At 43.9% G+C, this 27,044-nt stretch overlaps 2 protein-coding genes across 3 annotated transcripts; one reads left to right on the top strand and one right to left on the bottom strand.

Moving 5' to 3' along the window:
* CD24 (CD24 molecule) lies at positions 6,069–10,193 on the bottom strand. Its single transcript, XM_021391692.1, has 2 exons — positions 10,033–10,193; positions 6,069–8,100 (listed from the first exon to the last, which is right to left on the bottom strand). Exons 1-2 carry the CDS (start codon positions 10,111–10,113, stop codon positions 7,918–7,920), a joined length of 264 nt encoding a protein of 87 aa, XP_021247367.1. The 5' UTR covers positions 10,114–10,193; the 3' UTR covers positions 6,069–7,917.
* Positions 20,848–24,973, top strand: C3H6orf203 (chromosome 3 C6orf203 homolog). Of its 2 annotated transcripts, none has more exons than XM_021391116.1 (4): positions 20,848–20,970; positions 22,417–22,858; positions 23,401–23,473; positions 24,498–24,973. In XM_021391116.1, the coding sequence occupies exons 2-4, from the start codon at positions 22,425–22,427 to the stop codon at positions 24,672–24,674; spliced, it is 684 nt and encodes a 227-aa protein (XP_021246791.1). In that variant the 5' UTR covers positions 20,848–20,970; positions 22,417–22,424; the 3' UTR covers positions 24,675–24,973. The 2 variants fall into 2 exon arrangements, with proteins under 2 accessions (XP_021246791.1, XP_021246793.1); XM_021391118.1 differs by lacking the exon at positions 20,848–20,970 and adding an exon at positions 21,008–21,165.

Raw genomic sequence — 27,044 nt, 5'->3', positions numbered from 1 at the left:
ACAAATGCAGGGTGTTAATCGCCTCTCTCAACTTGCTGTCGGCCTGCTGGCCGTGCACTCGAGTATGAGAAATTCTGAAACGTATGCCACCACTGTGGGCTCCGGCTTCAGCTTCCAGCAGGGAGAGAAACTGGCTGCTCTGGTCACAGCCTAGCGGCTTGCCCTGCACCTTATCTGCAGCCAGCAGCTGCCCTCAGCCCCAAGGGGCTGCAGGGCTGTGGGGTCTTGCCTGCTCCAGGTGGGAGGGAGGAGGGCTGAGGCCCTCATTGCCTCCACAGCCCCAAGGCTTGTGACTCTCTGCCTCCTTCAACCCTGTCATTACTCTGTTTTCTCCATGTCATCCTAATTCCAGTCCCATTTGTTTTCCCCTCTCTACCCTCCCCAATTCTCCTTCGCATTCCAGCCCTCTAGGCAAACAACTCAACCCTGCTGCACCAAGTACCTCCACACATGCATTTATGGCAACCTGTTTATAACAGCAGATACAAAAATCACCTCCCACTGCCCTGCAGTAAGATGATTGTTCCTGAGGGAGGTGGAAGGAACAGGGCGGAGGCCCTCCGTAGGCAGACAGCATCATCCCTTGCTCCCAGCAGAGTCCCATCCTGCACCTGTGCCTTACCAGGAGGGTTTCTGTTGCATTTTCCTACCTGAAAAGAGGTTATAGTGAGGTAGGGGTTGGCATCTTCTCTCATAACTAGCAATAGGATGAGAGGTATTGGCCTCAAGCTTCGCTAGGGGGAGGTTCAGATAGGATATTAGGAAAATTTTCTTCTCAGAAGGAGTGGTGAGGCAGTGGCACAGGCTGCCCAGGGATGTAGTGGAGTCACCATCCCTGGAGGTGTTCAAGAAACGAGGAGATGTGGTACTGAGGAATGTGGTTAGTGGAGATGGGTTGATGGCTGGACTAGGTGATCTGAGAGGTCTTTTCCAACCTTAATGATTCTATGATTCTAAGCACCTGGGTGCTTTCATCACTTGTACTTTCATAAGAAGTATCTAGTAGTTACTCATAAGCTCAGGCCAGTCTTCTCCTTCAAAGCACCACTTTAAAGACTGACTTTGCCATGAGGCTCATAAGAGTTACACCAATATATACACTGTGGGTGGGTTGAGGTGATGAGGTATCGCATTTTCTCTTCTTGTGGTAAGGCTGCAAGTTCTTCAGGGCTGAAACTATCTCACATCTCAGCCTTAGTGTGACAATAACATAAATGAGAGTGAATATCCTATTTCGATGTTATTGGAAATTGAATATGAAAGGTCCAGCTGGAAGAAAATGCAGCTTGCCAGGTTGCCAATTCTTCAGTTCCTCACTCAGATTCACTCTCCTTCACCTCCCATATTTTTCCAACATCAGCACAAACCTGCAGTTCAAGATCTTCAGGACAAGAACTGGACCAAGCCCAGATGTGAAGCTTGACCAAGGCACCAAATGTCCCTGGTCTGAATGTTCAAAAAGCTGCTCTCCCCACAGCAGTATTGTTACTAATTGGCATGGAAAGCAATCAGACTGAAACCCACAAGGATACAGATGTCAAGAGACATTCAGCAGTGGCTACTTCTGCTTTAAGGAACACATGATGTAAGACTTTCCACCAGCAAAGTAAAAGTTGAACAGTATCGGCCTGCACTGCTGAGTAAGAATAGTTGTGCTAAATGTAAACACACTAAAACATTAATTAAAGTCCTAGACCTATAGCAGCTAGTTAGTGATATTCACAGAACCCTAGCGTATGAGATCATACATTTTGGGATCAAACCTGACACACTGCTCAGGTCACACACCCTTTTGTAGATGTTTTCTCTGTCATCCACTTTCTCCACCATGTTAGCAATGTCCTTTTGGTTACTGTGGAACCCTCTGTGGCAGAGGGTTTAGATCAATGCCAGATTACCAGGGCCAAATTAATGTGGGAATTGCATTGTGTCCTGGAAATGACTGAGTGTTGTTTTAAGATTTTAATTTCAGTAAAAACACAGACCAGCAGGAAAAACAAACAATACTTCACAGGCTCATTTACAGTCAGTACTTGACAAGAGTGCACACCTTATGGAGACTGAGAATTTTGGAATAGAGGCAAAGAGTATCTTCAAGCTGAAAAAATCTGCTGTGATGTATGTAGTTTTCTATTAGTTTCCTGAAAGAGAAGAGAGTAGTGAGATAAGCCTATAAAAATAATCTGAAGATACTTTGTAAACTTATGAAAAGATACTGTCAGCACATTTTGGAAAACCTCACTCAGTTCTATAGATAGTAGGTATAGAAGATACATGACAGCAAATTCTACAATCATGTCTCAGCTTATTGATGCCTGTCATGTTTTTGCATTATTTTCACAGCCCTGACAAAGGCTAGAGCCTCTTCTTGCTTGTTATTTAACAACTTCTTTGTACCTACGCATTAAGACACTGGAACTGCCATGTTAGAGCAAAGGCTCCACTGAGCCCATTTCCGTGCTATTACCATGCCCCCACCCAGGCTTCTTGAGGGAAAGTGCACCAAGCACCTACCAGGTCATCTGCTTGCAGGGGGAATTCTCCCTGACTCCTACACCAATGAGGGTCCTCAGAACAGGAGAGTTTCCATCCAGTTTAAAATGGGTTTTTCATCCTTGCTATTATAGCTCTGAACACTACAGTTAGCTGCACAAACTCATTTGGTTTTGAATCCTACTGGTCAGATCAATCAGATAATTTGCATTTGCCACTGCAGCCTGGTAGTTGTACCTCTCTGGTCTCAAAGCTCACTCTCACTTACTTGTCGAAAAACACGTGTTTTACAAAATTCAGCAGAAAAAATATACAGGTTTTGTTATGTAAAGTTTACACATTTCAGTATAACGATCGCAGCCTTTAAGTCCAAATAGTGCACAGTAAGCAATGTCCAGGCTGTGTTTTCAGCAGCAGTTGTTGAAAAGAGGGAAACAGAACAATTGCTTTACAGAGGCGTTGCTTCCTTTAATAATTTGTGCCACATAAAGAATACTTTTCACACTAGGTCATTCAAGAGAGATTTTGGTGGAATGTGATCATTCAGTTTATGCAGCAAAAACAAGCTGCCACGATTTAATTCTGCTGTGTGCTCCATTTTTATATTGTATACCCATCAGTTGTTAAAGCGTAGCTCCTGCTAAGCTGAAAGCATAGAAGAAAGAGTCTCAGATCGCTTCTGAAAAGCTGGAAAATGTTTTATTCATGTATTTATAGCACATACATTGGAGGGAGTATCGCTGGATTCAAGAGATTTGAATGGCTTTTCCTATATGACATTTTGTTAGATCAGGGTTTTGGTTGGGCTGGATAAAACGAACTGTTTTTCTTCAGCTCCGGGTCATTCATTATGGACATTTTGCTGAAGACTAAAACCAAGCAATTATGCATTCATGAGAAGGAAGCTGAGGGCTTTACTTGGAAAACTGAAGTGTGATAACCACAGCAAGGATCGAGTATCTTTCCCAAGGCTACTGCATAATGGTAAAAACAAGACATCTTAGCACAAATTGCAGAAAGTCCGGTGCTTAAAGCCGCTGCAGATAAAATGATGGATTTACAACAAGCAGCTTCTCCATTTGTGGGGACCTGGTAGACCAGTACAGTGCATAAATGTAGTGAGTGCTATATAATGAAGGGCTTTGTGTGCTACCAGGCGGAGCTGACAGATCCAATTTCCAAGTTATCTTTAATGCAAAAACAAGAAACGTTTCCAATTGTATCTATTACAATACAGCTGCTGGACGATAGTATCTGCTACCTAAGTCATTTCAGTCATATATGGGAAATCACTTCCCTACAAAGCCTGAAGGCACATGAAACACAAATCACTCTGAACTGCCTCTGATTTATGCACATTTATATACATCCTCATGTTCAGATAGAAGGCATCACTGTGAGCATTATCGTGGAGCCCGACATAACCTGAGTGCAGGGAAATGCTGACTTGGGCAGATACATGACAAGGAGCCAGGCTCTGCAAGCGTTCATTCCCAGGAGTCCTTCTGCAGCTCATGAGGTTGCCTAATTGCTGCTCTGGGGGGAAATGACTCCACACGAAATGCTGTGCTAATGAAATTAGAGTGTGTGCCTATCGTGAGCTAGCTTGGGAACATTTACATACTATGACAAATCCTAAACTGGATTTGGATTAGGCTAAAAGCTGGGAATATCTTGACAAAACAATACCACGTTCATTCAAAAAGTCATTTATTGAGCTGCTAATGTCACATCTCTACATGGACCAAGGTGGGCCACCCTTTGCAGCATACCACAGCACCATGCACGCTGCCTTATCACATGTGGAGAAAGGCTCAAGCCAAACCATTTCATCTTGATGAAAGCAAGGACGCTACTGAAGAAGCTTATGGGTATAACAGTGCTGGATGTGGCCCAGAATATTTCACCTTGTAGAGATCATCTCTGAATGCATTCAAAGTCCCTGCAGATTTCTAAACCAGCTGAAAAAAGGGCTGTTCAGAATATATGCTGAGAAGGAAGAAACAGTAGGCCACACATAAGTTTAACTGCTCATGTCAGGTAATTTTGTTCAAATAATAACACTATATTTTATTTGGGACATATGTGGCTAGCATATGCTTACAACACAAGCAGTGCCATGCATCAAACAGAAGCAGAATTGTTTCAGTCATTGCAACATACATTATCCAGACACGCTCCAGCTGGACAAATTAATGAAAGACAAGCATAGGTAAGATAGGTAAGAGCTGGTCCCACTTACTATAGGTGTCATTCTAAAAAAAATAGGAGAGTCGTGAAGGACATGGGCTCTATTGTCCTCCCTTCCCTCCCATTTCATTAATTAAATCCATCATGTTCTCTTTCTCTGAGTGGATTTCTCCATCAGTGATTCCATTGTTCTGTGATGGAATGTAACAGAACAAAGGTTACCCAATCATTTTTCTAAGTCACTCATCTGATCTAGTGAAAACTCAAAAGAGCCTAAATATGCTTAAATGCTTCTAAAAAGCAATCTGTCCTCTTTTTTTTCTTGAAGCATGCCACAAATTGATCCAGCCATTTCATTTAAGAATTTAGCAAACACTTTGCTCCAAGCATATTCCTCTGTTTCATCCATTTTACTGATACACCATAGAACAGAGGCCTGTTGCTTCAGCATTTTTTTGGTTCTCAGTTTTTGGAATACTTGTATTTTCAGTTTGCTGCTTTACCAAGAAAGATACGCAGTCAGATAGCAGTCAGTGCAATGCTTTATCTTCTGAGCATTCAGAGAAAGGCTACGTAAGAGAACAATGCAAGAGAACAATGCACTCCGACAGTCCCCACAGATCCCAAGATATGCTCAAATGGTGAGCTTTGATAAACCCATTCTGCTTCTTGGGTTTGTTCAGCCTACTGGAAAAGTAAAGGAACACAATCAAAGGGCTGCACTCTGCGCTGCCTCCTGAGATCCGGAGGCCTCTCTGGGGCCTCTTTCCCACTGAAAAAGTGCAGATTGTTGTGCAGATTCTCCAAGTAGCTGGGCACTCTTAAATGCATTGCTGCATGTCTAGGGAGTAAATACAATCAGCATGAATAAAAGGCTATTAGGAAGGGGCATACCTGAAAAGAAAAAAAAACCCCACAAAACACAAAGACAATTGGGGAATGTCATGAACTGTAAATTCTTGGCTTTGAGTTCTGATTCAGTTGTTTTTGTTCTTCAGCAACACACATTCCTACCTTTAGCCTTTATCTTCTTCAAGCTTGGTGAAGTTTGCAATATAAGGATATTCTTATTATATTAATGTAGCGTGTGGGAAGCAGAAACCTGAAGAAATTAATTCATATACTCTATAACCACAAGCTGAAAAACAACTTTAGCTGGTATAAGGGAAACAACTCACTGCCCCAAGAAACAAAGGAAAACTCTGTTCAAGCACCGTTTGCCTAAAATGAATGCATACTACTGGAGAAGGGAGGCTGTAATAAACATGGAAAACTTACTCATTACAAGAAATGTTAACAGAATCTCTCTCATTGCTTTCAGAGCAGAATCCAGGCTTGCAGTATCACTAAACCTTGCAGAGAGGAATAAAACTAAGCACACTTCAGCATTTCTAGACCTCGAGGTTTTTAATCACGTACACTGTCTCACTTAACAGCTCGTTCATTTTACGCAGTTACAAGTTTCTGTGGTGTCTGGAAGTGCATATAGAATGCATTGCTTTTCCACTGTTTTATTTACATGCTTTTCCCTCCAATGAAAAAAATCAGTAGCTAGTAAGTCAAAGCATAATTACACAAACACAAGAATACAATCATTAACATTTTACTCGATACAAATGATAAGCGTAAAGGAACATCCATGTATAACTCACTGACATAAATTTGTGTTAGTTTGTAATTAATATATGATATTATGGATTGGTGGTAATATAACTGAAACACATTGATTTAAAAATATTTAGAAAGCCATTTCTGTTTAACATGACCTTATACCGAGATATGTATCTATACAGAGTGATATGATCATATATTCTCATAAGTTCATCATCCTTTCCCCCACCCCCTCCTTAGAAGGTATTATCATTACGTAGTTGAGCTTCCTCAAAGCTTGCTTTGATCAAGTATCAGATGCGAAATGTTGACTGACACAGAAACAATCTGTGCAAGTGTAGCAATTTTGATTCAGAAAGGTTTTAAAAAATATTTACAAAGGTCACTTTTAAATTGACTGATTAAATTAAGATACTAGTCTTCATATTCCAAACATCTGATTATTTAATGTCTTATTTTTTTTTTTGCTTTTTCCCCACCCCCCTCCTCTTCCCATTCCTCTCCCCACCACAAATATCAGCCCATGTTTAAGGTAAATCATCACAATTAAAACTCTTCAAAACAAACAGTAAGTTATTCACCTTGTGCCAAAAAAAAAAAAAAAAAAGCAGCACTAAAACATTACTCAAGAGATTCTATAAATCCTTCATAATTAAGGAAAGTTCCAGGAGCAAAAAAAAAAAAAAAACTTGTACAACTTGTAGAACTTGGGAGGAGCAACAGGGAAAAGAGGAGATGCTTATCAAACCCTTCACTTCTTTGTCTGAACTTCATTAACAAAAAGCTCCTGGTACGTTTCCCCATGCTTCCACACCTCCTTACTCTGGCACATAAGGTTCAATATGCAAACAATTTAAATAAAATGTCAAAACCAAATCCCTGTGGTAAGTAATTCAACCCTTAGGAAAACTGATCGTTTTTAATAGTTTCAGAACTAGCCCTGTCTGACTAGCCATTTGGTTAGGATTCTGAAGTTAAACAAGAGGATTCTTACAAAATGTGGTATTCTATTTTAAGCCTTGTAGCAGTTTCATACAAATTAAATCTAGAAGAAACCGCTCTCACTTTCGCTTTGCATATCTTGCACACATTCCTACCAACTGTAGATTATAACTGTATGGACTGTGTGAGAAACAGAACCATTTGAGCTTTTGTTTCCTAGTGGTTCTAGGAGCTCTGACTTTATTGAATTTAAATGGCAGGTAAAAACCTCTTCAAAGTATCGTTCTAAGCTGTAGATAAAGTCTCTAGCCTTCTGTCTTGGTGGAATGTTATCATCCATCCTTATTGTGAGCGCTGTATTTCTTCTCAGCTTTAAATCAAGGGGCGTCAATACTGTTTCTTTTTGCTTCCATCTTTACATCAATTTCAAATTTGTTTGCTGAAAGAGCGCATTGTTTCACCTCCACGCCGAAGATGATCAGATCCTTTTCACATTGGTCAGCTTTGGAAAGTCAGAACAGTGGGGGGTGCTTCTCTGTTACTAGTTACAGTATGGAGTGGAACCAAGCTGATTTGATGCAGAGTTTGGACTGATTCTTTTTCATGCTAGGTCAAAGATCTAGCCATCTCAGATGGTTCAGGAAACGGGTGGGGAGTGGTAGCCATTTCCCTGCCCTTCTCTTAACAGCAAAAATACAGAAGAGAAACTGAGAGAATGAAAAGGAGGCTCGTGGCGGAGTGAAGGGCATTTCCATGTCCGTGAACGGTGGTACTGTTCAGTGAATTTACGGCAGCTGGCAAAGTAGAACTTGCTGAAGAATTGTTTGAAGGTGTTGGACTTGTTCCATTAGGATCACAGTAGATCTAGAATGTGGGTAGAAAAAGTTAATGGAAAGTGATTTTTTTTTTTGCTCTCTAAAAAATAAAATCAGAAGCCCGTTGGTCTTTTGGATTCTTTTGAAGGAATGATGAAGCCTATTTAAATGGACTTCGCAAGATAACAGAGAGGAGGCTGAAATGCTATGGTAGTACTGAACTGCAGAACTTAATGGAATTATTCTGGTTAAATCAAAACCTACTGGCATGCTAGCACAGACAATAAGAAGTGCAGTGGAAAGTCCATATAACACTAGCAAATAGAAAAGCTGTTGACAAAGAACAATAGAAATAAAATCCCCACTCATAACTCTGTAAGTAGAAATTTGCACCACATGGAACTTCAGCATCAAGCTATACCCTACACACATGGGAAAACTTTCAAAGCTAAGCTTTGAAGCTGTTCTTCCCTTCTAGTGGAAGATGCGCAATACATGAGGGTGGAAAACAAAGGTAAGAATCACAAGGGGGAGGGGAAAAAATGCACAGTTCAGCGAGCTGGGCTGTAGTTCTGTGCCAGCAAACCTGCGTTACACTAGATACTGCTGGTATACTGAGTAAGGTTTGCTGAAGTAAAAACATATTTATTTTTTCTTTAAAGAGCAACTACTTTAGTAAGTAGCACTCTCCATAAAAGAAGTCTTTATTGTCTTGTATTTCCAGGGTTGCTGAGAACATTACTGCCTTTAACAGAAGTGATATATGTCATACCTCAATGCTGAAGCTATTAAATCAATGTTAAATTCATTTGAAACTTGCATGACTGTATCCCTTGAGCATTCTCTGAGTAAAAGCACACCACAGAAAGATATCAGGCTAGTATGAAGCCCCTGGTAGTTAAAATTTTTGGCAAGCAGGAACATACTGGAAGCAATTCAAGACTGCAGAACTTTAAAAAAGAAAAAGCAGTGAAGTTTCTGTTGAAACCAGTCAGTAAGTGATCAATACAGAACTGCAGAGTTAATACCCTACAAACTGGTTAGGAGATAAGACCTAACCCACCCAAGAGTTTTTTCAGTCTTCACACACTCTCTTCCTTCCCTGTCTCCCACAGAGATGCATACTTTTTTTTTTAAGTTACCTTGGGTGTGGGCACAAAGAACCGACTCCGGGTGGGTGCGTGATGGGAGGGCTCAGAGACCCTACAATGGCAGAGGGGACCCCAGACAAAGTTTCCTACCTTCCCCTTACAGACATGGGCACCCATACAGTCTGATCCTGCCCTACTGAGGGCAATGGAAAAGGGAGGAAATTTTTCCTCCCAAACAAAGGCGCAAGGGTATTTAAAACAGCCCCTAGAAAGCTCCTCGATGCGTGTTTGTACCGTGAGGCGTTATGGGCCCTTTTCACGGGGAGGTCTGAGGAACGCGTCCACGCAGCGTGCAGCAGCACCGCGCTGCCGCCCCACCCCAGCCGGCGGAGCCCGTCCGGCACGGCGGCGATGCCCACGCCAGCCCCGGGCAGCCCACCCCGCCGTGCTCCCAGCGCCGGGACGCCCCACCCGCACCAGGGGGGTTCACACCAGCGGGACTGGCCGCCCTCCGGCTTCAAGTCTCATTCGTTCACTGGGGCCGCCCGGCTTCACTCGAGGGGTTATTCCTCTTCTTTTCAGCGGGGAATCAACGCTCCTCCGCCACGCGGCACAGCGCAGAGGCGAAGCGCCCGCACCGCCGCTCCGCGCCGCTCCCTCGAGGATCCCGCAGACAAAGAGGCGAGAGCCAACCTCACCTCGCGGCATCGAGCCCACCCGCCCGGCACCGAGCAGCCCCTCCCCGCCCGAGCTCCCCCCGGAGCAAAGGCGCCGGGCGGCGAGATGGCGGCCCCCGCCCCGCAGGCTTTGCCGGAGGAGAACCTCGGCCCTCTCTCCCCCCGGGAGGGTCCCGGCGGGGCCGCGCTCCCGTCTCTCGCAGCGGGGCTCACCTGCGTGGGTAGGAGAAGCGCCAGGAGCAGGAGCCCCAAGCCGAGCCGCGCCGCCAGCGCTGTCCCCACGGCCGTCCCCATGCCCGTCTGCTGCTGTCCCGCTGCGGGCCGCGCCGATACCGCTGCTGATCCAACCGCTGCGACGCCGAACGAAACAGGGGAGCCGCGCCCGGGCTTTTTATGGCAGCGAGGGCTGCCGTGACGCCCCGCCGCCACCGCCTTCCCCGCCCCCTCCCCGCACCTCTGCCCCCGCCCCCCGGGCCCGGCTCCCGCACCCGCCGCGGGGCACGGGCGGCACCACCGTCCCGGCCGAGGTCCGGTGGCGGGGGAGAGTTGTGCTTCCCCCGCTGTGGATGCTGCACATAGAAGGTCTGCGCCTTCGTCTTGTGCCAACTTCGTGCTCTGGCGCTTGAGGGGGTTCAGCACACAGTGACACGGGTTCAGTTGCAGTTACTCGAGATAAATTCTGCTTATGAAAATCATGGAATCACTGAATCATTAAGGCTGGAAAAGACCTCTAAGATCATCTAGTCCAGGCACAAGCCCATCCATTCCCACCATGCCCACTAACCACGTCCCTCAGTGCCACATCTACACGTTTCTTGAATGCCTTCAGAGATATTGATTCCACCACCTCCCTGGGCAGCCTGTGCCAGTGCCTCACGATTCCTTCTGAGAATAAATGTTTCCTAATATCCATCCTGAACCTCCCCTGGTGCAACTTGAGGCCATTCCCTCTAGTCCTATCGCTACGCAGGAGAAGCCAACACCCACCTCACCACAACCTCCTTCCAGGGAGTTGTAGAGAGTTATAAGGTCTCTTTTCTCTCCGCCAGACTGAACAATCCCAGTTCCCCCAGAACATCAGGCTTTTTATTTAAAAACTCAGCTCATAGCTGCGGGAACGACAGGCAAAGACAGCTGTATTTCCAGATGGTAGGAACAGGGGGTGAAGGGCTGAGGAGCTGAGGCCCCACCTTTCCCCTGGCTGTTAGGTGAGCACCTTCCCAGCAGTGCTCAGGCTTCAGACCACAGCTTGCAGTTTCAGACGCTCTTTGGATCTAAATATTTTATTATTATCATTATTTCTTAAAGAGCAGGAGGCCTGTGTAACAAGTGGAACAGGAGGTTCTTCCAGTTGTAACCTGTACGTAAGGTTCTAGCTTCTAGCGCAGTAAACACTGTAGCTATATTGTGAATACTCCCAGAAAGGTTCTGCCTCTCTGAGCCAGTCAGGTATTTCAGGGTGCAGACAAACTAGCACAAACTCTGTTCGTCTTATGAACAACAACATCAACAAAAAGGCACTGATGTGCTGATCTTATTGTGAAACAAATCATTAGCTCTGTCTAAAAGAAGAGGAAGATGTTGAGTTCTCCTTAGTTCAGACTAATCAATAGATTTCGCAATGGCTGTTTTCACATTTATCCCAGAACTAAGAGCGTGAGAAGGAGCCATCCATGCTTAGCGCTACGTGACTCATTCGCTGCCTCCAGGGCCACGACTGCTCTTCAGGAGCTTTCCAGGGCATTGCCAGAACTTGGTCTCGAGGCACAGGAAATGCAGGTGGATGCACCCCAGAACCAGACGCTGGCCCTGTATTAGCTGAAAATACATAATTCTAAAGTCAGTCCCACATAATTGTTTCAGAATGCCTGACTTTAAATATATATTGCTACTTTGGTTTTGCAGGAATAGAGGCAGTATGCAGGCTGTGACACTGAAGATGCAATCCTTACTCCAATACCAAGACGAAAGACCTTTGGAGTGTTACACGGAGCCTGAAGCACTCCTGAGGTAATGTTTCCCTGGTTTTGGTGTGTGTTTATTTTTAAAATCTCTGAACTTATTCTGGCTCCAGTTCCTTACTATTAGAGGCACAGTCTACACCGATCTTTGAAACTGTGGATCTTATGTTTCTGAGTGTTTGCTGGTTGTCTGCTTAAAGCTGGTGATGAGAAGTTGGGTTTTCATGATTACAGAGATATGAATCCCCTGTGGGAGCAGTCACGTGAATCACAGCAATGAAGCGAGGGCTTAGTCTGTTCTGACACCAGATCCCCATTCTGCCACTGCAAGAGATGCCAAAGGAATGTAATCTTGCTAGGGCTCTCCAAAAGCCGCACCGAGGACTATTCCAGCATAAAGCAGACAGACAATTTCCTTTATAACCTCTTCCACCTTTTAGGGGAGAAAAAGCAGTGATACAGCTGTTGCATGATCCCCTAGGGTTACAGCAGCAGCTGAGACACTTTAAAGTCAAAGCTGAGGCGGATGGGAATGATGGAATAGCAACCGGACAGCCTTTCCCATTCTCTCTACCCAGTGCATTTACCTGAGGTATGGAACTGTGTCTATAAAAAGTGAGGTTGGTGCAAATGTCTTGTAAGGTGACATGAACTTAGAGAGCGTTATATCACTGCTAATTATCATTATATAGTATATCGCACTTCTGGCATTTTAACAAGTTACAGTGGAAATGGGGATATTTCTTCTTGCTAAAAATGTTGTAAAAACTATTCCTTAAACAGTCTTTTAAGAAAAGAAAAGTGCAGATGGTTTTAACATATTTGGCAGAAATGATAAATTACTGAAATAATGTAACTATGTAAAGGTTATGTTCTGAGGCCAAAAATCATGCCTTTCTGAAATATTCCTGAAATACTAATGGCAAATAAGGAGATATGTTGGCAGCAGGGAAGAGGAAGAAGCACTGAAAATATTTAAGTGCACGATTTTCATAACTGGGAACAAACATTGCAGTGCCTACCTATTTCTACAACCAGCCTCCCCCATTCAGGAAACCTGCAATACCCTCGATTCCTCTGGAACACGTAAATCATCTGCAGACCTTTACTTTTTTCAGCCGAACTCTCTAATGAATTCTGTTAAAGATTGATCTGACCAAGACTCTAGGACACAATATATGGCTATTTCTACAGAGATGAGAAATACTGTAATTGAGTTTAGAACTGTACAAAGTGAAGTACTGCTATCTGGTGGCCAGTAGGCACTTCTGATCTTTTTTTTTTCCTCAGAAGAGGTGACGTGCTCTCTCGAAACGCACTCTGCTAACTGTGTGTTTTAAGAGGTTTCATGATGCTGAGGTACATTGTTGGGTATCATTTTTAAATGCTCATTTTTCTGAGCACTCAGCATCTCTCCTAGTTAAATATGTAATATTTGATGAGAAAGCATAATGAAGAGAAGGGCTAAAACTACTTCAATCTTTTGGGTTGAATAGAAGTTAATTTGCATATTCTGCTGGTGATTTTTAAGTTGATTCAACTTTGTGATAGACATCATTTTCAATCTAGTGATCAGAAGCAAAACTTGCGCTACTTTGCATAAGACATTAGCATACGGGATCCGCTGAAATGGCTGGCAATAAACAACAGTCATCTGTGAAAGGAGATAGAGAGGTAGTCTCTGAAACTTATAAGTGATGCATTTAGTCTGGACAAGCTTTAGCAAAATAAGTGTAGTCAGAGCACTGAACAGAATTCATGAGAACTAATTTTGACATAGCCATTAATTTACTCTTGCCTTTGTCTTCCAATCTTGATCCATTTAATCTTAAATATTTTAGGAGCATCAGTTGCCAAGGAGAATCACTGGATCCTGTGCTCCCAAGCGGCTCTTCACTCTCCTTGGCTGTATATAGATGGAAACTTTCTACACACTATGGCACATCCCAGGCGCTTCAACCATTTTAAGCTCATGCCAGAGCGTTCTGCAGCTCTCAGTAGTCACCTGGGTCATAACTACACTATTTTACTTAATTCCCAACTGCAAGCACACGTATTTATATGTTAGATCCTGATCGTTTTACAAACGAGAACTTTGAAGAGCGAAATGCAGCTTCCCAGTGTGCACTGTCTAGCCGGCTTATGCTGATCTATGCTGACATCCTCTGGTGGTAGGTTTCTTTCCATTTTTGCTGGATTTTGCCTTGAGAAACTCAATATTTACTAACATATAAGAACACTATATTTTCATTAGCTAGGCTGGCTCTCTTCTTGCTGCTGGTTTAGTGGGTAAGACCTATCTTGCCAGAGCATCAGAGCTCCAGCCACATAATCAGAACTTCCCAGCTCTTTTGAAGCATCCTTCTTTACAAATGCACCTTCACTAGCATAGCAGAACAAGACTGAAATTCTGGCTGGTTGAAACTGATTTTATACATCTGAACAATGCTGTTAGACGCACATCTTGATTTCAGCACTTGGAATATATTTTGAGGATTACATTCTCTCTTCCATTTGAGGGTTTACAGTCTTTTTGTTGTTGTTGTTAGTAGAGCTTTTAATGGAAGACAAGGCTAATGGAATTGTAAATCTCCACTTGGTATTAACTGATAGTTGGACTCAGCTGTATATGTCTTCATAAACGGGCCTTACTGCCATGATCCAAACCATCACTGTAACAGGATTCCAGCTTGCTTTCTCTCCTATGCCAAACTGAGGCAAAAAACAAACAAACAAACAAACAGAAAAACAGAGTCAGGCTGCTTAATTAGAGATGTACTGTTATGGATCTATGATTTTCAGCCCTGGAAGTCTGAAACGTTGACCAGAAGTGATATTGTCATTCTAGAAATATTTTCAACAATAGATGTTTAACAATAGCTGTCCTAATACCAATGGATCTTTTGATTTCCAGGTCAGTTTGCACAGCAGAGTGTGGATTCAGGTCTGCTTGAAAGCACACCTTTCTAAGTCAGATAAATTCTTGGGTGACATCAGCACAAACAAATTAAACAGAAGTTGCGCCTGTTCTTTGGCCTTCAGGCCAACTGACATGTCTAGCCACATACAGATGACTAAACTTTCCTAGGCCCCAGAAAAGAGCTGCTAAATCTAAACTGCCTGTTGTAAGGCAGTTATCCATGGCCCAAGCCAATCCCTGAATCATGCCCAGGAATAGTTTGGTATCATGTTGCTAAGTAAGGGAAAAAACCAAGCCAGGGCTTTTCTTGAACTCGTGAGGCATAATGTCAGATAACAGGCCTAAAGACATGGAGCAAAAGTCTTTTCCTCCATTTTCTGATTTGAGGTAAGTTTAAACATAATTCTCAGAAAAATTCAGTGAAGGGTATTCCACAGTCCATAGGTCCCCTGTTTCTTTGCCAAACAGAAAATGTCTCTTACAGCTGTCTCTTCTGCAAATTTGAAGTGACAGTTTCTCGTGTCACTGTGGTAAAACACGCAGATTTTACCAGTTAAAAACATATCAAGCACCTTGCATTGAGAGTGGGAAGGATTGTTCTCACAGAAGCCATCTACTTCTGAGTGAGTCTTCCTGGAAACTCTTGAGAGATGATGAAGAGAAACAACATATTTGTGACATGTTTCAAGATCTATCTTTTTAGCCCTGCTTACCAAGATTTTTTTTTTCTGATAATAGTGGAAATCTTTATCTTTTCTTGAGAAGTGTTGAAAATCTTTATCTTGCCATTTGAATTTAGTACTATTCTATTTCTCTTTTTTGTTTATTATTGTCTGGTTATTTTTTATCTTTGTAAAGAGCTGCCTTACGGAGTATTTAATTTCAGAATTCACTCCTGCACATGACAGAGATAGTCCAACTGCATGGCACCTTAAAAGACTTGTTCTTTTGCAACCTTTTCTGGGTAATACCTAGTTCGGGTATGGGACAGGCAGAGGTAACAAGGTGAGGAGAATAATAGGTAGCATGGAAAACTCTGATGAACAGGCTGGAGCTGTTTATTTTAGAAGACAAAACAAGAATGAATATGATTAAAAGATGCATAAATTAATAAGATATAGAAGCCAGATCAGCTCTTCTTTCCATTTCCATGGTCCCAGAAAAAGGGACCAGATGGGGATTTGAAAAGATGGACAGCTGAATCATGGATCGTGTTAAGACTTCAGGTATCTCTCTTTTAGATAGGGAACTCTTTACTGCAATGTATTAGTCAAGGTGCAAAGAAGGACTGGACACTTGTCAGTGAGAACATCCAGAGTTTAAGTGGAAAATATTGCAATGACACACTTTCATGGAAGATAGATTTTCCTACTGTGTAATTCACACTTTCTCTTCATACCCCTGGACCTGAACACTGGACGAGACATCCTTGACTCCAAACAATATTATTATTCTGACATTTCATCCATCCCTAATGCACCTTTATTTATATTATTTATTTTATGATATATATATATCAAAGGTGTATTGAAGCCTACGGATACATTTCTCTTTCCTGATGGAGTTCTGCTTATACATGCTACTGAAGGTAACGTCCCTGAGTCACAATGAAATGTGAAGTACTTTGAACAGCCTTTTTTCTGCTTTTAAAAGCAAACTCAACATAAAACATTAAAAACAAACAAACAAAAAATAAACACTTTAACTGTACACAGAGGAACAATCTAAAATCCCTCACTGGAAAATAATTATATTAAAGTTGTGTGTGTATATCTTGAATTAGTTGCTATCAATTAGAGAAGAAAACATTACATTCTAAGTAGTGAAGCCATTAATCTGAGAAGAATACAGAGAGAACAGAAGTAAACAAGTAATTCAAACTAATTAACGTTTGTTCATGGAATCTCTAGTTGTTATGGCTAATAAGTAAGTTTCAAATAACACATGCTTAACTGATTATTTTTCCTTCTTTTTGCATTTGCCGTCTGCTGTTAGCAGGAGCTAGATAAATCCTAGAGCTGCAATCAAAGCTAGCATGACCATCTTCACTACAGAATGAATGAATTTCCACAAGCCTGTATTAAAAACCAGTATGTTAACTTTTACTACAAAAATAAAGACATTGTATCTTATTACCAAACAAGGAAAGGAGGAAAGGCATTTTGCATTGCAAACCTCTGACCAAACCGGGAAGTTGAAGAATTAGCAGTGGAACTATGGAGCCTTTAGTGTGTAGATAGCTGGACTGAATGCCAGGCTAACTAAAGGAGGCTGCTATTTTTCCTCCCATGTACTTAACTACTGATGTAAAACTGATTTTCACTGTCCAGAAGTCTATTCATTTCTGGTCTAGGTGGGTCACCATGCTATGATTTATTAGGATGGCTTCTATCAGTTCTTTAGTAGTGATCAGAGCAGTCAGCATTGCTTACCCTCATTTTCTTTCTGATTATGGTTCAATGGGGCATTCTAGTGTAAAAGAGAAATGGCTTCTGTGTGCAGGATGACCCAGTGGCTGCAAGAAAAAAATGACAGAAATTTGTAACACCATTGCTATTGGAGGAGATGAAATAGCAATGTAAAGAGTCAGTAAGTAATGAGAGACAGAGACAAGATTCAGCATACACAGGATCTGGAGACATTAAAGAAATCCTATAGAGAAAAAAAAACAACACAATGTTTTACGGTAAAAATAGCACAGTAGATGGTATGGGCAAATGTGTAGAACAGTGTGCCAACTGGAAAGGCAGCAGTGGAAGGACCAGAAAAGGAGTTTCTTCTGCAGGAAGGATCAGCTTTCAGGGATGTGCTTCAGAGAAAGAGGTGGTACGATTATTTGGACATGGACTGGATGCAATCAGCAAGTTAGAGGAATTGTCTCCAGACCGTGGACTAAGAAAAGAGATCGTCTAAGCAGCTGCAGTCAGTATGTAATACTGGAAGGGGTGAATTAGCGGTCAGGGAGATTCAGCTCATTATTCAAATGAATATGGACAAAGTTAAAGGCGGTGCTCACATGGGGACACTCTGTTTTCCCAGGCCATATAAATATGCATAGAACACCAGCTGGCCACCTCCTCGGTGCACCTTGAAATAAGCAGTGTATTTTACAGGGTGTGTAGTTACAGCCAGGTAATACTGAAGATAATTCTGCAGTGACAAGTAATCTGGTGAGGTGAGCACTGTATAATGGTAGAGCAGCATTTTAGCATGTCACATGTAGCACTATAATGGTACAGCTACAGCTACTAACAGTGCTAGGAAGGCTGTATGGTGGTCTTGACTTTATTTTCAGATGCAATGAGTATCAGCACATCTACTACTATCACTTGACTGACTTCACAGGAAAATAAAAGAAACAAGAAATCCTAAGCAGTGCAGGGAGGATTTCTTGATTATAGATTCCAACATACAGGTCAAATGCTAGCAAGAATTTACTCTCTGAGATATCAAAATAAGACTAATCTCCCTATGGCTGAATGCCATAGAATATATACGGAAGTGTGCAAAATGAAGATGCTTTTGACAAAAGCTTCTGAGCGTGCGGCCTGAGCTCGTGGAGCTGTCAGGGAGCTATTCACTGCCATCTAACGGTAAAGAAGAAGAAACATCTATCTGCACTGCGGTCTTTACCCAGTCTGAATGTTTTGGTTACAATGGCGGTTTGATGTAATAAAAGTAGGAGTAATTAATATTACCTTCATTTTTGTCTTTTTGGTCATTAAAATATGCACTTAATAACCTAGGTTGGGAGTTGCCAAGACCCCACACAGCTGGAGCACAAATTTTAAGGATGAGAGCTTTCACAGCTCTTCTAACTCTGCAGCGTGGAGGAACCTGATAACAAGGAGATCGCGTGACGCTGAAGTTCCTCTGCAGCCCAGGGCAGAATGGATCCTGACAATAACTCTGGTAAGGCCTGGCATCATGGCAGAGACAAAATAGTAACAGGAAATATCTCCTAACTAAAATGACTGGAGCAGTTGTTGGTGTAGCTGGACTGGGAATTGGAGCAAGTGTGACAGAGGTGATGTCGTGTTTGGAGTTGTGCAATGAGGAGATAAACCACATGCATGATGTCTGCTCTTGGTTGCCAAGCTACATTTTATCTATGGGTGGAGAGAGACCTGAGAGCAATACAATTAACATTCTGAAGACTGTAAGGCCTACAGGAAAGGGTGCTGGACAGTTTCTTAATTTGGATTTGAAAGGGACTACTATATCACCTTATTTGAAAGACACAGAAGACAGAAGCTCTTCTGGCAAGTTCTTTAGCTTGCCTTTCAGTATGAGGATGCAATAAAGATGTATAATGCCAGACTAACCTAGAAGGGCACTAATACATATTTGTTTACTCTTAGTAACTCTTAGTTTACATTAATTTTAGCAAAATGAGTCAAATCACATTCTAAGAGCTCTGAAAAGAGCGGAGTGAATGGCAAATTGGTTGTTGCTTGTTTTTTTTTTGGTCTAGTTTTGTTCTGTTTTTCCATCAGGGAGCTAGCAACTCTGCTCAGGGAATCCCTGCTGTTTAGAGACACATTTTCTGCTCTGACTCATATGTCACTATGAATGCAGGAAAGTGGCTTTTACTTTTTTTTTTCCCTTGATAATAATGTATGTATATTTTAAGATATATGGATGAAAAGTACAAAAAAGCTAACAGCTGCATTCCCAACTGAGACTGGTCAGAATCTCACCAACCTGAGCAATGGAACATTCAAAGTTATTTGCAGCTTCCTTTACAGTGAGGCTTCCAAGGAGGGGAAAAAACTTTGCAATGGAATTGCTTTGCTACAAAATATCCGTGACATAAACACCTCTCCTTTAAAAGTTTAATGGCAAAACTTAGGCAGGTGTAAAACTAAGCAATCAAATATAATGCCCATGCTAATTGCATGGCTGCCATGCAACAGTAGCCCCACAGCCTCAACACTTGCTATACTTGCTGATAATTTTCCAAGGGAGGATTGTTCTGCCAGGTCAGGTGAAGGACATTTTAAAGTAGAAATTCAAAGCTGAGGTGCTCTTCCATCTGCAAAAACTACCCTGAACCTTGCACAGCCCTTCCTTCACATCTGGGCAAGATGCTGCCAGTTGGATGTGATTGCGCTCTGTACCCATTTGGTGTGGATATGGAGAATCTCCCAAAGCCTGAGCAACTCAGAAGCAGCAGAAGAGGTGTGAGTGGGGCACGGCAGAGAGATGGACCTGGTCTAGTGGTTGAGCTGCAAAGAGAAGGGATTATGGACAGCCACTGGAAGTGGAGATGTGAAAAGAGAAATGCAGTGTGAAGGAAAGTAACAAAGCTAAAGACGTGAGAATCCCAGGATATGGTGGGACTGGGATTAGATTGTCATGCTTCCAAACGAATCGGAAGTGAGAGACTTTGATATGTGCTGTAGGTATTTCCCCAGGGAGAGGTTTCCATTTCTCATTTCCTGGCTTGGGAATGTGGGCAGAGGAGCAGAAAGCACACACTCTGGCCCTTACCACTGAGGTCCGTGTGGTTTGGTCATGTGGTGGCAGAAAGCAGCTCTGGAAATGACAGAAGAGAGAATCCAGCATCTTTTACATGGAGACGTTTCAGGGCAGGAGGAGTCCTTGGACCTAAATTAGTAAGTTATTTCTGCACTTTCAGCAGTTTTTGTAAAGGGAAAATTAGAGGTATGTGTGTAAGTATAATAAAATAAAATAAAAAAAAAAAACTATGTATATATACACAGGAAAAATAAAGCATTCAGGGAACACTTTTTGCCAGAGGGCGGTGGGCATGGGACAGGCTGCCCAGGGCAGTGGGCATGGCCCTGAATGCTGGAGTTCGAGGAGCACTGGGACAACACTCTTGGACATCGGGTTTGAGTTTGGGTGGTGCTGTGTGGAGCCGTTTGGGTCTCTTCCAACTTGGGATATTCTATGCTCCTATGACACCAAACGGGACGCAGCTCGCGCCAGCCTGGGTGCGGTGGCAGACGGCCGAGGCCGGGCCGCTCTCTGGCGAACACAGCTTAGTTTCCTAGTTTCCTCCCGGCTCAGGAGCCAGCGGAGCCGGGGTATCCTCCGAGGCCCTGACGCCCGGCGCCGGCGGGCCCAGCGGGAAGACAGAGGAGAGACGGCCCGAGTTCCCCTCCCCGCCTTTCCGCAGCTGCCGGCCGGGCCCCGGCAGAGGGCGCCGAGCGCGGGCTGAGGCGGCCCCGCCTCCGGCCTGCCAGCAGCGGCGCGGGGACGGCGGCGGCGGCGGGCCCGGGCCTGTGGCTCCGGGGTACTCAGGTAACCGCGGCGGCCTGCGCCGCTGAGAGACTCCCTCCGCAACGGGGCAGCGCGGCGCCAAGGCCGCGGGGCGGAGGAAAGCGCGAGGCCGCCGTGACCCCCAGCGGCGGGACGGGCTGCGGCCGGGTCTGGGCTGCGCGGCCTCCGCGGGGACAGCGGCCGAGGACGGCCGTCAGCGGCGGGGCCTGGGCCAAGGTGAGGGCCGCGCTGGGCCGGCCTGAGCAGCGGCGGCAGCAGCAGCAGCAGCCGCCGCCGCCCGCTGGAAGCCGTGTCTGCGGCCTGAGCTGCTGGGAGCTTCGCTCTGAGATCAGCCCCGTGCCCGGGGCGGGTGGCGGCGCGGGAGCCGCCCTTGTCTCGGGGCGGGCCCTCGGGCGGGCTCGGGGCCTCGGCAGCCCCTGTGCCCGGGGCCCTCGGAGCGGGTTTGAGTCGGCAGTGAAAAATAACAGCAGTTGCTGGCGGCTTCAGAGAACTTTTAGGAATTTATCCACATCCTGAGAAGAGGTGTTAAGTCTTCGGGGAGGGTCACACCGTCCTAAATTTTCAATTACATGCCTAATAGTTTGAATTGCTGTAGTGAGAGCAGAGCCGTGGGGGTTGCGGTTATTCTTGTGCAGCCAGTAGTCACAGCCTTTTCCCTACTGCAGCCCACTGCACAGGAATCCCATTCGGATTTCGGCAGAGTTCACTTGGGTATCAGGAAAACAAACTCTGGTCTCCTGCAGTAAACGGGTGTTTGCATGCACACACACACAGCCATACAAAAGCCAGTGTCACATCTGGCTAGAGGAGTGCCCCCACCTGCGCACCCCACCTGATGGGTGGTCCCCTAAAGGAGCAGCACCAGGCAGCCCACCCCTGGGCGTGTTGCTGCTGGCCCTGGTCCTGTTGCGGTGTGCAAAGCCATACTGCTTCTGCTGAGTGCTGTGGTGGTGCTTGTTCCCATTTGGAGCACTTTGCAGCCTTCCCTCAGTCAGGAGCAGTGTGGTCTGAGCAGAGCCTGAAGCTCAGAAACCATCAACTCTTGGGGGTTTTACTTGTGGTATCGAGCAGGTTGCTTTCACCAAGGAGTAGTCATAACAAATGTAACTGTCCCTTTGCTTTTTATGAAATAGCTACCTGTCTGCTTCTTTTACAAATGGTGCGTCACATGGAGGGAGCAAAACGCCACAGGTATGTTTAGACAGTTAATATTAAACTGCAGAAGAGGAAAGGAGTATTCCATTGGGGGTTTCAGTGCTGGCTTCCCATCTGGTGCTTCAGCTGTCGGTAATGATGGGCAGTGCTTGAGAAAGCGCATCAAGATGCCCATTGTGTTTAGGTGAGGTATTGTACAAGGGAACTAGATAACCGTCTATCTGTTGTAACTGTTGTGCTCTCCCTGGAGAAATCCTTCCAGAAGTCAAAGAATTTGCTTGTTTTTAACTGTGGATGTTTATTTCATTTTAGGGTGTACTATGACTGGCTTCAGGCTCCCCATCACTGCGTTTAGAAAATTGAATGTCTGGGTTGGACTGTGGGAGAAATTCCCCTCTAATAAACTGTTTCCCTCTTGGAGAAGAAGCGTATTCTGTAGCTGTCAAGCAAGCACAATAAATGACCGAAGATGGTTTTGCTTTTCCCCAGTAAAACTCTGCGCACTAAGACTTTCTCCAGAGTATATCTCAGTACTCTCTCTGCGGAACAAAAGTAGCAAAAGCTCTAAAAGGAACAGACAAACTGTACAGGAGGAGGAGGAGGAGGAGGAGGAGGCAGATGAACAAGAAAGTGATTTGGAAGATGAATTGGAAAATGACCCCAACGTAGTAAAAGATTACAAAGATCTTGAAAAAGTAGTGCAGTCTCTGCGATATGACGTGGTCATGAAAGCTGGCTTAGACATTGCAAGAAAGTAAGTATGAAAAAGAACCTGCTGGTGAGAGAAATGGTTTGTAGTTAACAGCTGAGGTTTGACACCCTTTATTGTTAGAATAACTGTTTTTTTATATAGCTGTTTTGAGCTGGGATGTCCGGGGTGTTCTTGTTTGGGGCATTTTCTATCAATTAACATTTATTTAAAATGAAGAAAATGTACTAAGTAATGCAGAAAGATCTAATTTGAGACAGGGAATAAATAACATGCTATTTAATGGCTGTAGAAACAGATGAGGGTAAGTGTAAATCTGACACACCGGGTCAGCCAGGTATATGTACATTCTACATCAGTAAGTCTGATCTTGACCCTACATTGCAGTATTTCATTTACTGTCTGTGAAAGACTTCTTTACTTCCAGTTAAGTCTGCCCTGTCCTAAAATAAGTAATCCTTTATGTGCAAATTAGAGCTGTGGAAATACGCCTTGCATGCGAATGGTTTTCTTGTGTGTTTGCAAATAAACAGTTGCATTTGTTCTGCTGCTTACTGTCAATGCAATAAAACCTTGTTTTTCTTCAGTAAAGTAGAAGATGCATTCTACAATAACGAACTCAGGCTGAATGGAGAAAAACTATGGAAGAAAAGTAGAACTGTAAGACTCTTTAACATTTAAATATTTTAATATAATACAAGAAAATAACTAAACCGTGACCTCTTCTCTTTCCTTTTACTTGGGTCAGAAGAAGGAGCTGCTAAATGGCTCTGCAGAGGTGAATGGCATTGCTAACCACCACACACCGCTTCCAGCTTTGTGTGTGTGACTGTGATTTCCTGGGGTAAGGTGCTGCTCCCTAAGGCGGATGGGAGGCCTGTGGTATTGAAACTGGCTGAAGGCGAGAAGGCAGGTGGCAGCGAGGACAGAGCTTTATGTGTTGCTGAAGGAAGCGATGATAGATACGAGGTTGATGGCTTAGGAGTGATTAAATCTGAGGTCTCGGTGGAGCAGGCACGTGGTTACAGTTTGATGATAGACAGGGACTGAAACTGAGGTAATCCAGGAAAGGTTATTTAATCTGTAAGAGAGCACACAACGCACACACAGCCAAAGGGCTGCAGGCCCAGCTGGCCATGTTCTTTCACAACAGAGCTCACCCAAATGCTGACCAGCACACCTCTACACACCACCCTTTAGGCGAGGGGGATCCAGGTGGCATTACTGTGGTCAAAAGGCAGTAAGGAGAGAAGCTTTAGTTCCCCTGACCTGCACTGTTCTTTACAACAGTTTAAGGTGTTCTAAAGGAAGGAGGGATAATTTTGTATTTGGCTGCTTTGTGTCTGTATTGATAGAAGAAGATGGGCAGGGAACCTTATTTGGTAATAAAGCTGAACAATGCCTTTTTCACAGTTAGGTGTCGGTTGTGATTCAGGAAGAGCAAGACTCCTGGCAGAGAAGCTCATGAGGAGACAGTTAGTTGCTTATTTCCAGGGCTTTCCTAGAAGCACAGAGTGGCAGGATGGATCTGTAGTGGGTCTGGCCTAGCCTTCCCACCTCCTCCCCCGTGAGATTCAGAAGAGTAAATGGCAAGAAAGGAGCGGCGTTAACATGGCCCCGACTGCGGGAATGTGTTTTCTCCAGAGAATGCTTGCAATTGCTCATCTTCTCTTTCTGTTTCCAGGTGAAAATTGGTGACACACTGGATCTCTTAATAGGTGAAGATAAAGAAACGGGAACTGCTGTAGTGATGCGGGTAGTCTTAAAAAAAGTATCTAACAAGACTGAGAGCGAAAAATACAAAGTAATTTTGAGACGCTGGAAAAACCTGAAGGTGCCCAAACAGGATGTACTGAAGTAGCAGGGGGTTCATGTGGCAGCATGAGATTTTTTTTTTTTTTGCAGAAAACCGTATCGTTTGTTGTTAAAGGTGAATTTTGGTTAAACAAAATGATGGTACCCTTTTTAAGGGCTTGTGTTAGAAATATCTCCCTCTGCCATATGCATCAGTGCTCCTGTGATAAACGCCTGTCACTTCTTGCAGTTAGTTTTGTTTCATGATACTGTGGGATAAAATGCTCAACCTTCATATTTCCAGGCAATTTCCTTACAGATGTTATATATAATGACTTAATAAAGATGAATTTGATCACTGTTTAATTGCTGCCTGGTTTCTGTTAATTAGGTTATGCTAAAGCTGACGCCACAAGGAGCACTGCTTTCTTAGCTTTATTTCTAGATTCATTACATAGTTTGGATTTTTTATATTATGTATATATGTCTATGTAAAATTGCTTCCTTTTTTAATTAGTGGTTTGATCCCGATTAACAGTACCAACTCTATGCTTTCATGCACTGTTGATGTAATACAGAAAGATACTGATTGCAGCAGCGTATTAAGCAGGAAACTTCACAGTGACAGAGGGTTCATCAAGGCAGGGATCCTCTCTTGTGGAGAAGGCAGCTCAGGGAGGAGACACACATCTTGCTCATTTTCACCATTCAAATAACCATGCAGAGGAAAATGAAATCCTGTTTTCTTTTTTTTTTTTGTCACATACTGATTTCAGTGTAGCGTTTAAAAGAATATTTATCACTTAAGTGGCTGTAGAGATCTGACCAAAGATCAGACAGCACTGTGATTAAAAGTACACACCTGTATTATTGCAGGAAACTGCTGTATCAGAGCAGGCATCTTGAGTAATCACCCCTGCTTGTAATGTTGAACATACACTTCTTTCAACAGAAACAACGTACCAGATGAGCTGTGGCACAGACAGAATGTTTCTATGTGTGTAACATCTTTGACTCCAGGTGTGCGTGCATGCAGGTGGGAGCATTCATCCAGCCTACGGTCTGCTCCCTACCCAGTCTGAAGAGCCCAGAGGGGAGGGCAGCCCAGATCAAGGAGCAGCAGGACACAGCAGGCTGCTTTTCCTTGCATGTTCCTGACATGTTAAGTGAGCAGGCGAGTTGTTGCTCACAAAGTAAATGTAAGGTATCAGACTATCAGGTGTATCTGGTACATACTAATAAGGCAATGGCTGGATCCAATCCAGAAGGCTCTGCCTGGCACTGTCAGGTTGCCCAGGCAGGACCACAGCACTGGCATGGCACCAGGACGAGCTGACAGCTTTACGTGCTTCCCACACTGCAGCATCTGCTGCACGGAGGCCAGCCTGCCTTGCAGAGCAGGGTCTGCGGTCATCCATGGGAAGACAGCAGGGAAATGCTTACCAAACTGGGCTGCGGTTGGCAGAAGCATCAGACTCTCAGTTCTGATGTCAACACATCAACAGAGAGGGATTTTAATCACTCACCTCCAACTTGCTCCTCTAAAGAAGAGCCAATTATTTCTTCTATAGGAACAAGCATAGCACCAAAGCATTCCTTGTTTGTGTTTCTCCTGCAATGGCACATCACAACAGTTTACCTCCAGCTCTTGGGAAATAATTACGGTGCTCAACGTGATGGTCAGTCTGCAACAGCCCTCATGGGGAAAAGGGTGCAGAAGGTGCATGTTTATGGGAGGGAGAGCAGCACAAACACGAGTACTGCTGAAACTTACTTAAAAATCTTCATCCCCAACACTGGAGCATCCAGTGTACCTGCAGACAAGCACTTCAAGGAGAACACAGGCTTTTAAATTCTTGAGAGAGAGTGCAAGAGAACCAAGGGACGCTATTATCTGCCACAGAAAGAGACTCCTGGATTTTCCAAGTTTTATACAAGGGGTAAAAGGTGAGGAGTAGGATGTGATCCTATCGAGTGACTCACTCCTGCTGCTCCCACACACCTCGGCATTTTCTTTTCACAGGAAACCTTTGCAGACCGTGCTAATGCATCGCCTTGGAGCTAACTGAAGTTACACGCTCCTGAAAGCGTCATGATGGGAGGAACACTTTGCCTTCCAGGGAGCTTCAGCACCAAGGCACAATGCTACAAAACGCGCCTGGAAACAGTGACAAACCGCTCTTACACCATAATGAGATTTGTGAAGGAAATGGGGAATGATTATCTGACATTTGTGTGTGGGGGGAGATATTAACGAGGTGATCTTCCTCCAGTCTTTGACAATCACCATTTGTTTTGCTTACATCTATTAATGCAAATCTTAGTACAATTGGACATGTGGTGATTTTGCCCATTTTTTAACTGGTTATGCTATTTTTTTTTAAAGAAAATAATGAACTTTTTTTTTTTAAATTATTCACATCTATCTTGCAAGGGG

Source organism: Numida meleagris, chromosome 3 (genome assembly GCF_002078875.1).
Source record: "Numida meleagris isolate 19003 breed g44 Domestic line chromosome 3, NumMel1.0, whole genome shotgun sequence".
Classification (NCBI taxonomy): domain Eukaryota; kingdom Metazoa; phylum Chordata; class Aves; order Galliformes; family Numididae; genus Numida; species Numida meleagris.
This window is presented reverse-complemented; position numbering and strand designations above follow the sequence as displayed.

Excerpts from the sequence above, each read along its gene's own strand:
- CD24 (XM_021391692.1), bottom strand. The coding sequence starts at position 10,113 with ATGGGGACGGCCGTGGGGACAGCGCTGGCGGCGCGGCTCGGCTTGGGG. Across the intron at positions 8,101-10,032 it reads CGCTTCTCCTACCCACGCAG|ATCTACTGTGATCCTAATGG; the intron begins GTGAGCCCCGCT and ends CCCACATTCTAG.
- C3H6orf203 (XM_021391116.1), top strand. The coding sequence starts at position 22,425 with ATGACTGGCTTCAGGCTCCCCATCACTGCGTTTAGAAAATTGAATGTC. Across the intron at positions 22,859-23,400 it reads GGCTTAGACATTGCAAGAAA|TAAAGTAGAAGATGCATTCT; the intron begins GTAAGTATGAAA and ends GTTTTTCTTCAG. Across the intron at positions 23,474-24,497 it reads TATGGAAGAAAAGTAGAACT|GTGAAAATTGGTGACACACT; the intron begins GTAAGACTCTTT and ends TTCTGTTTCCAG.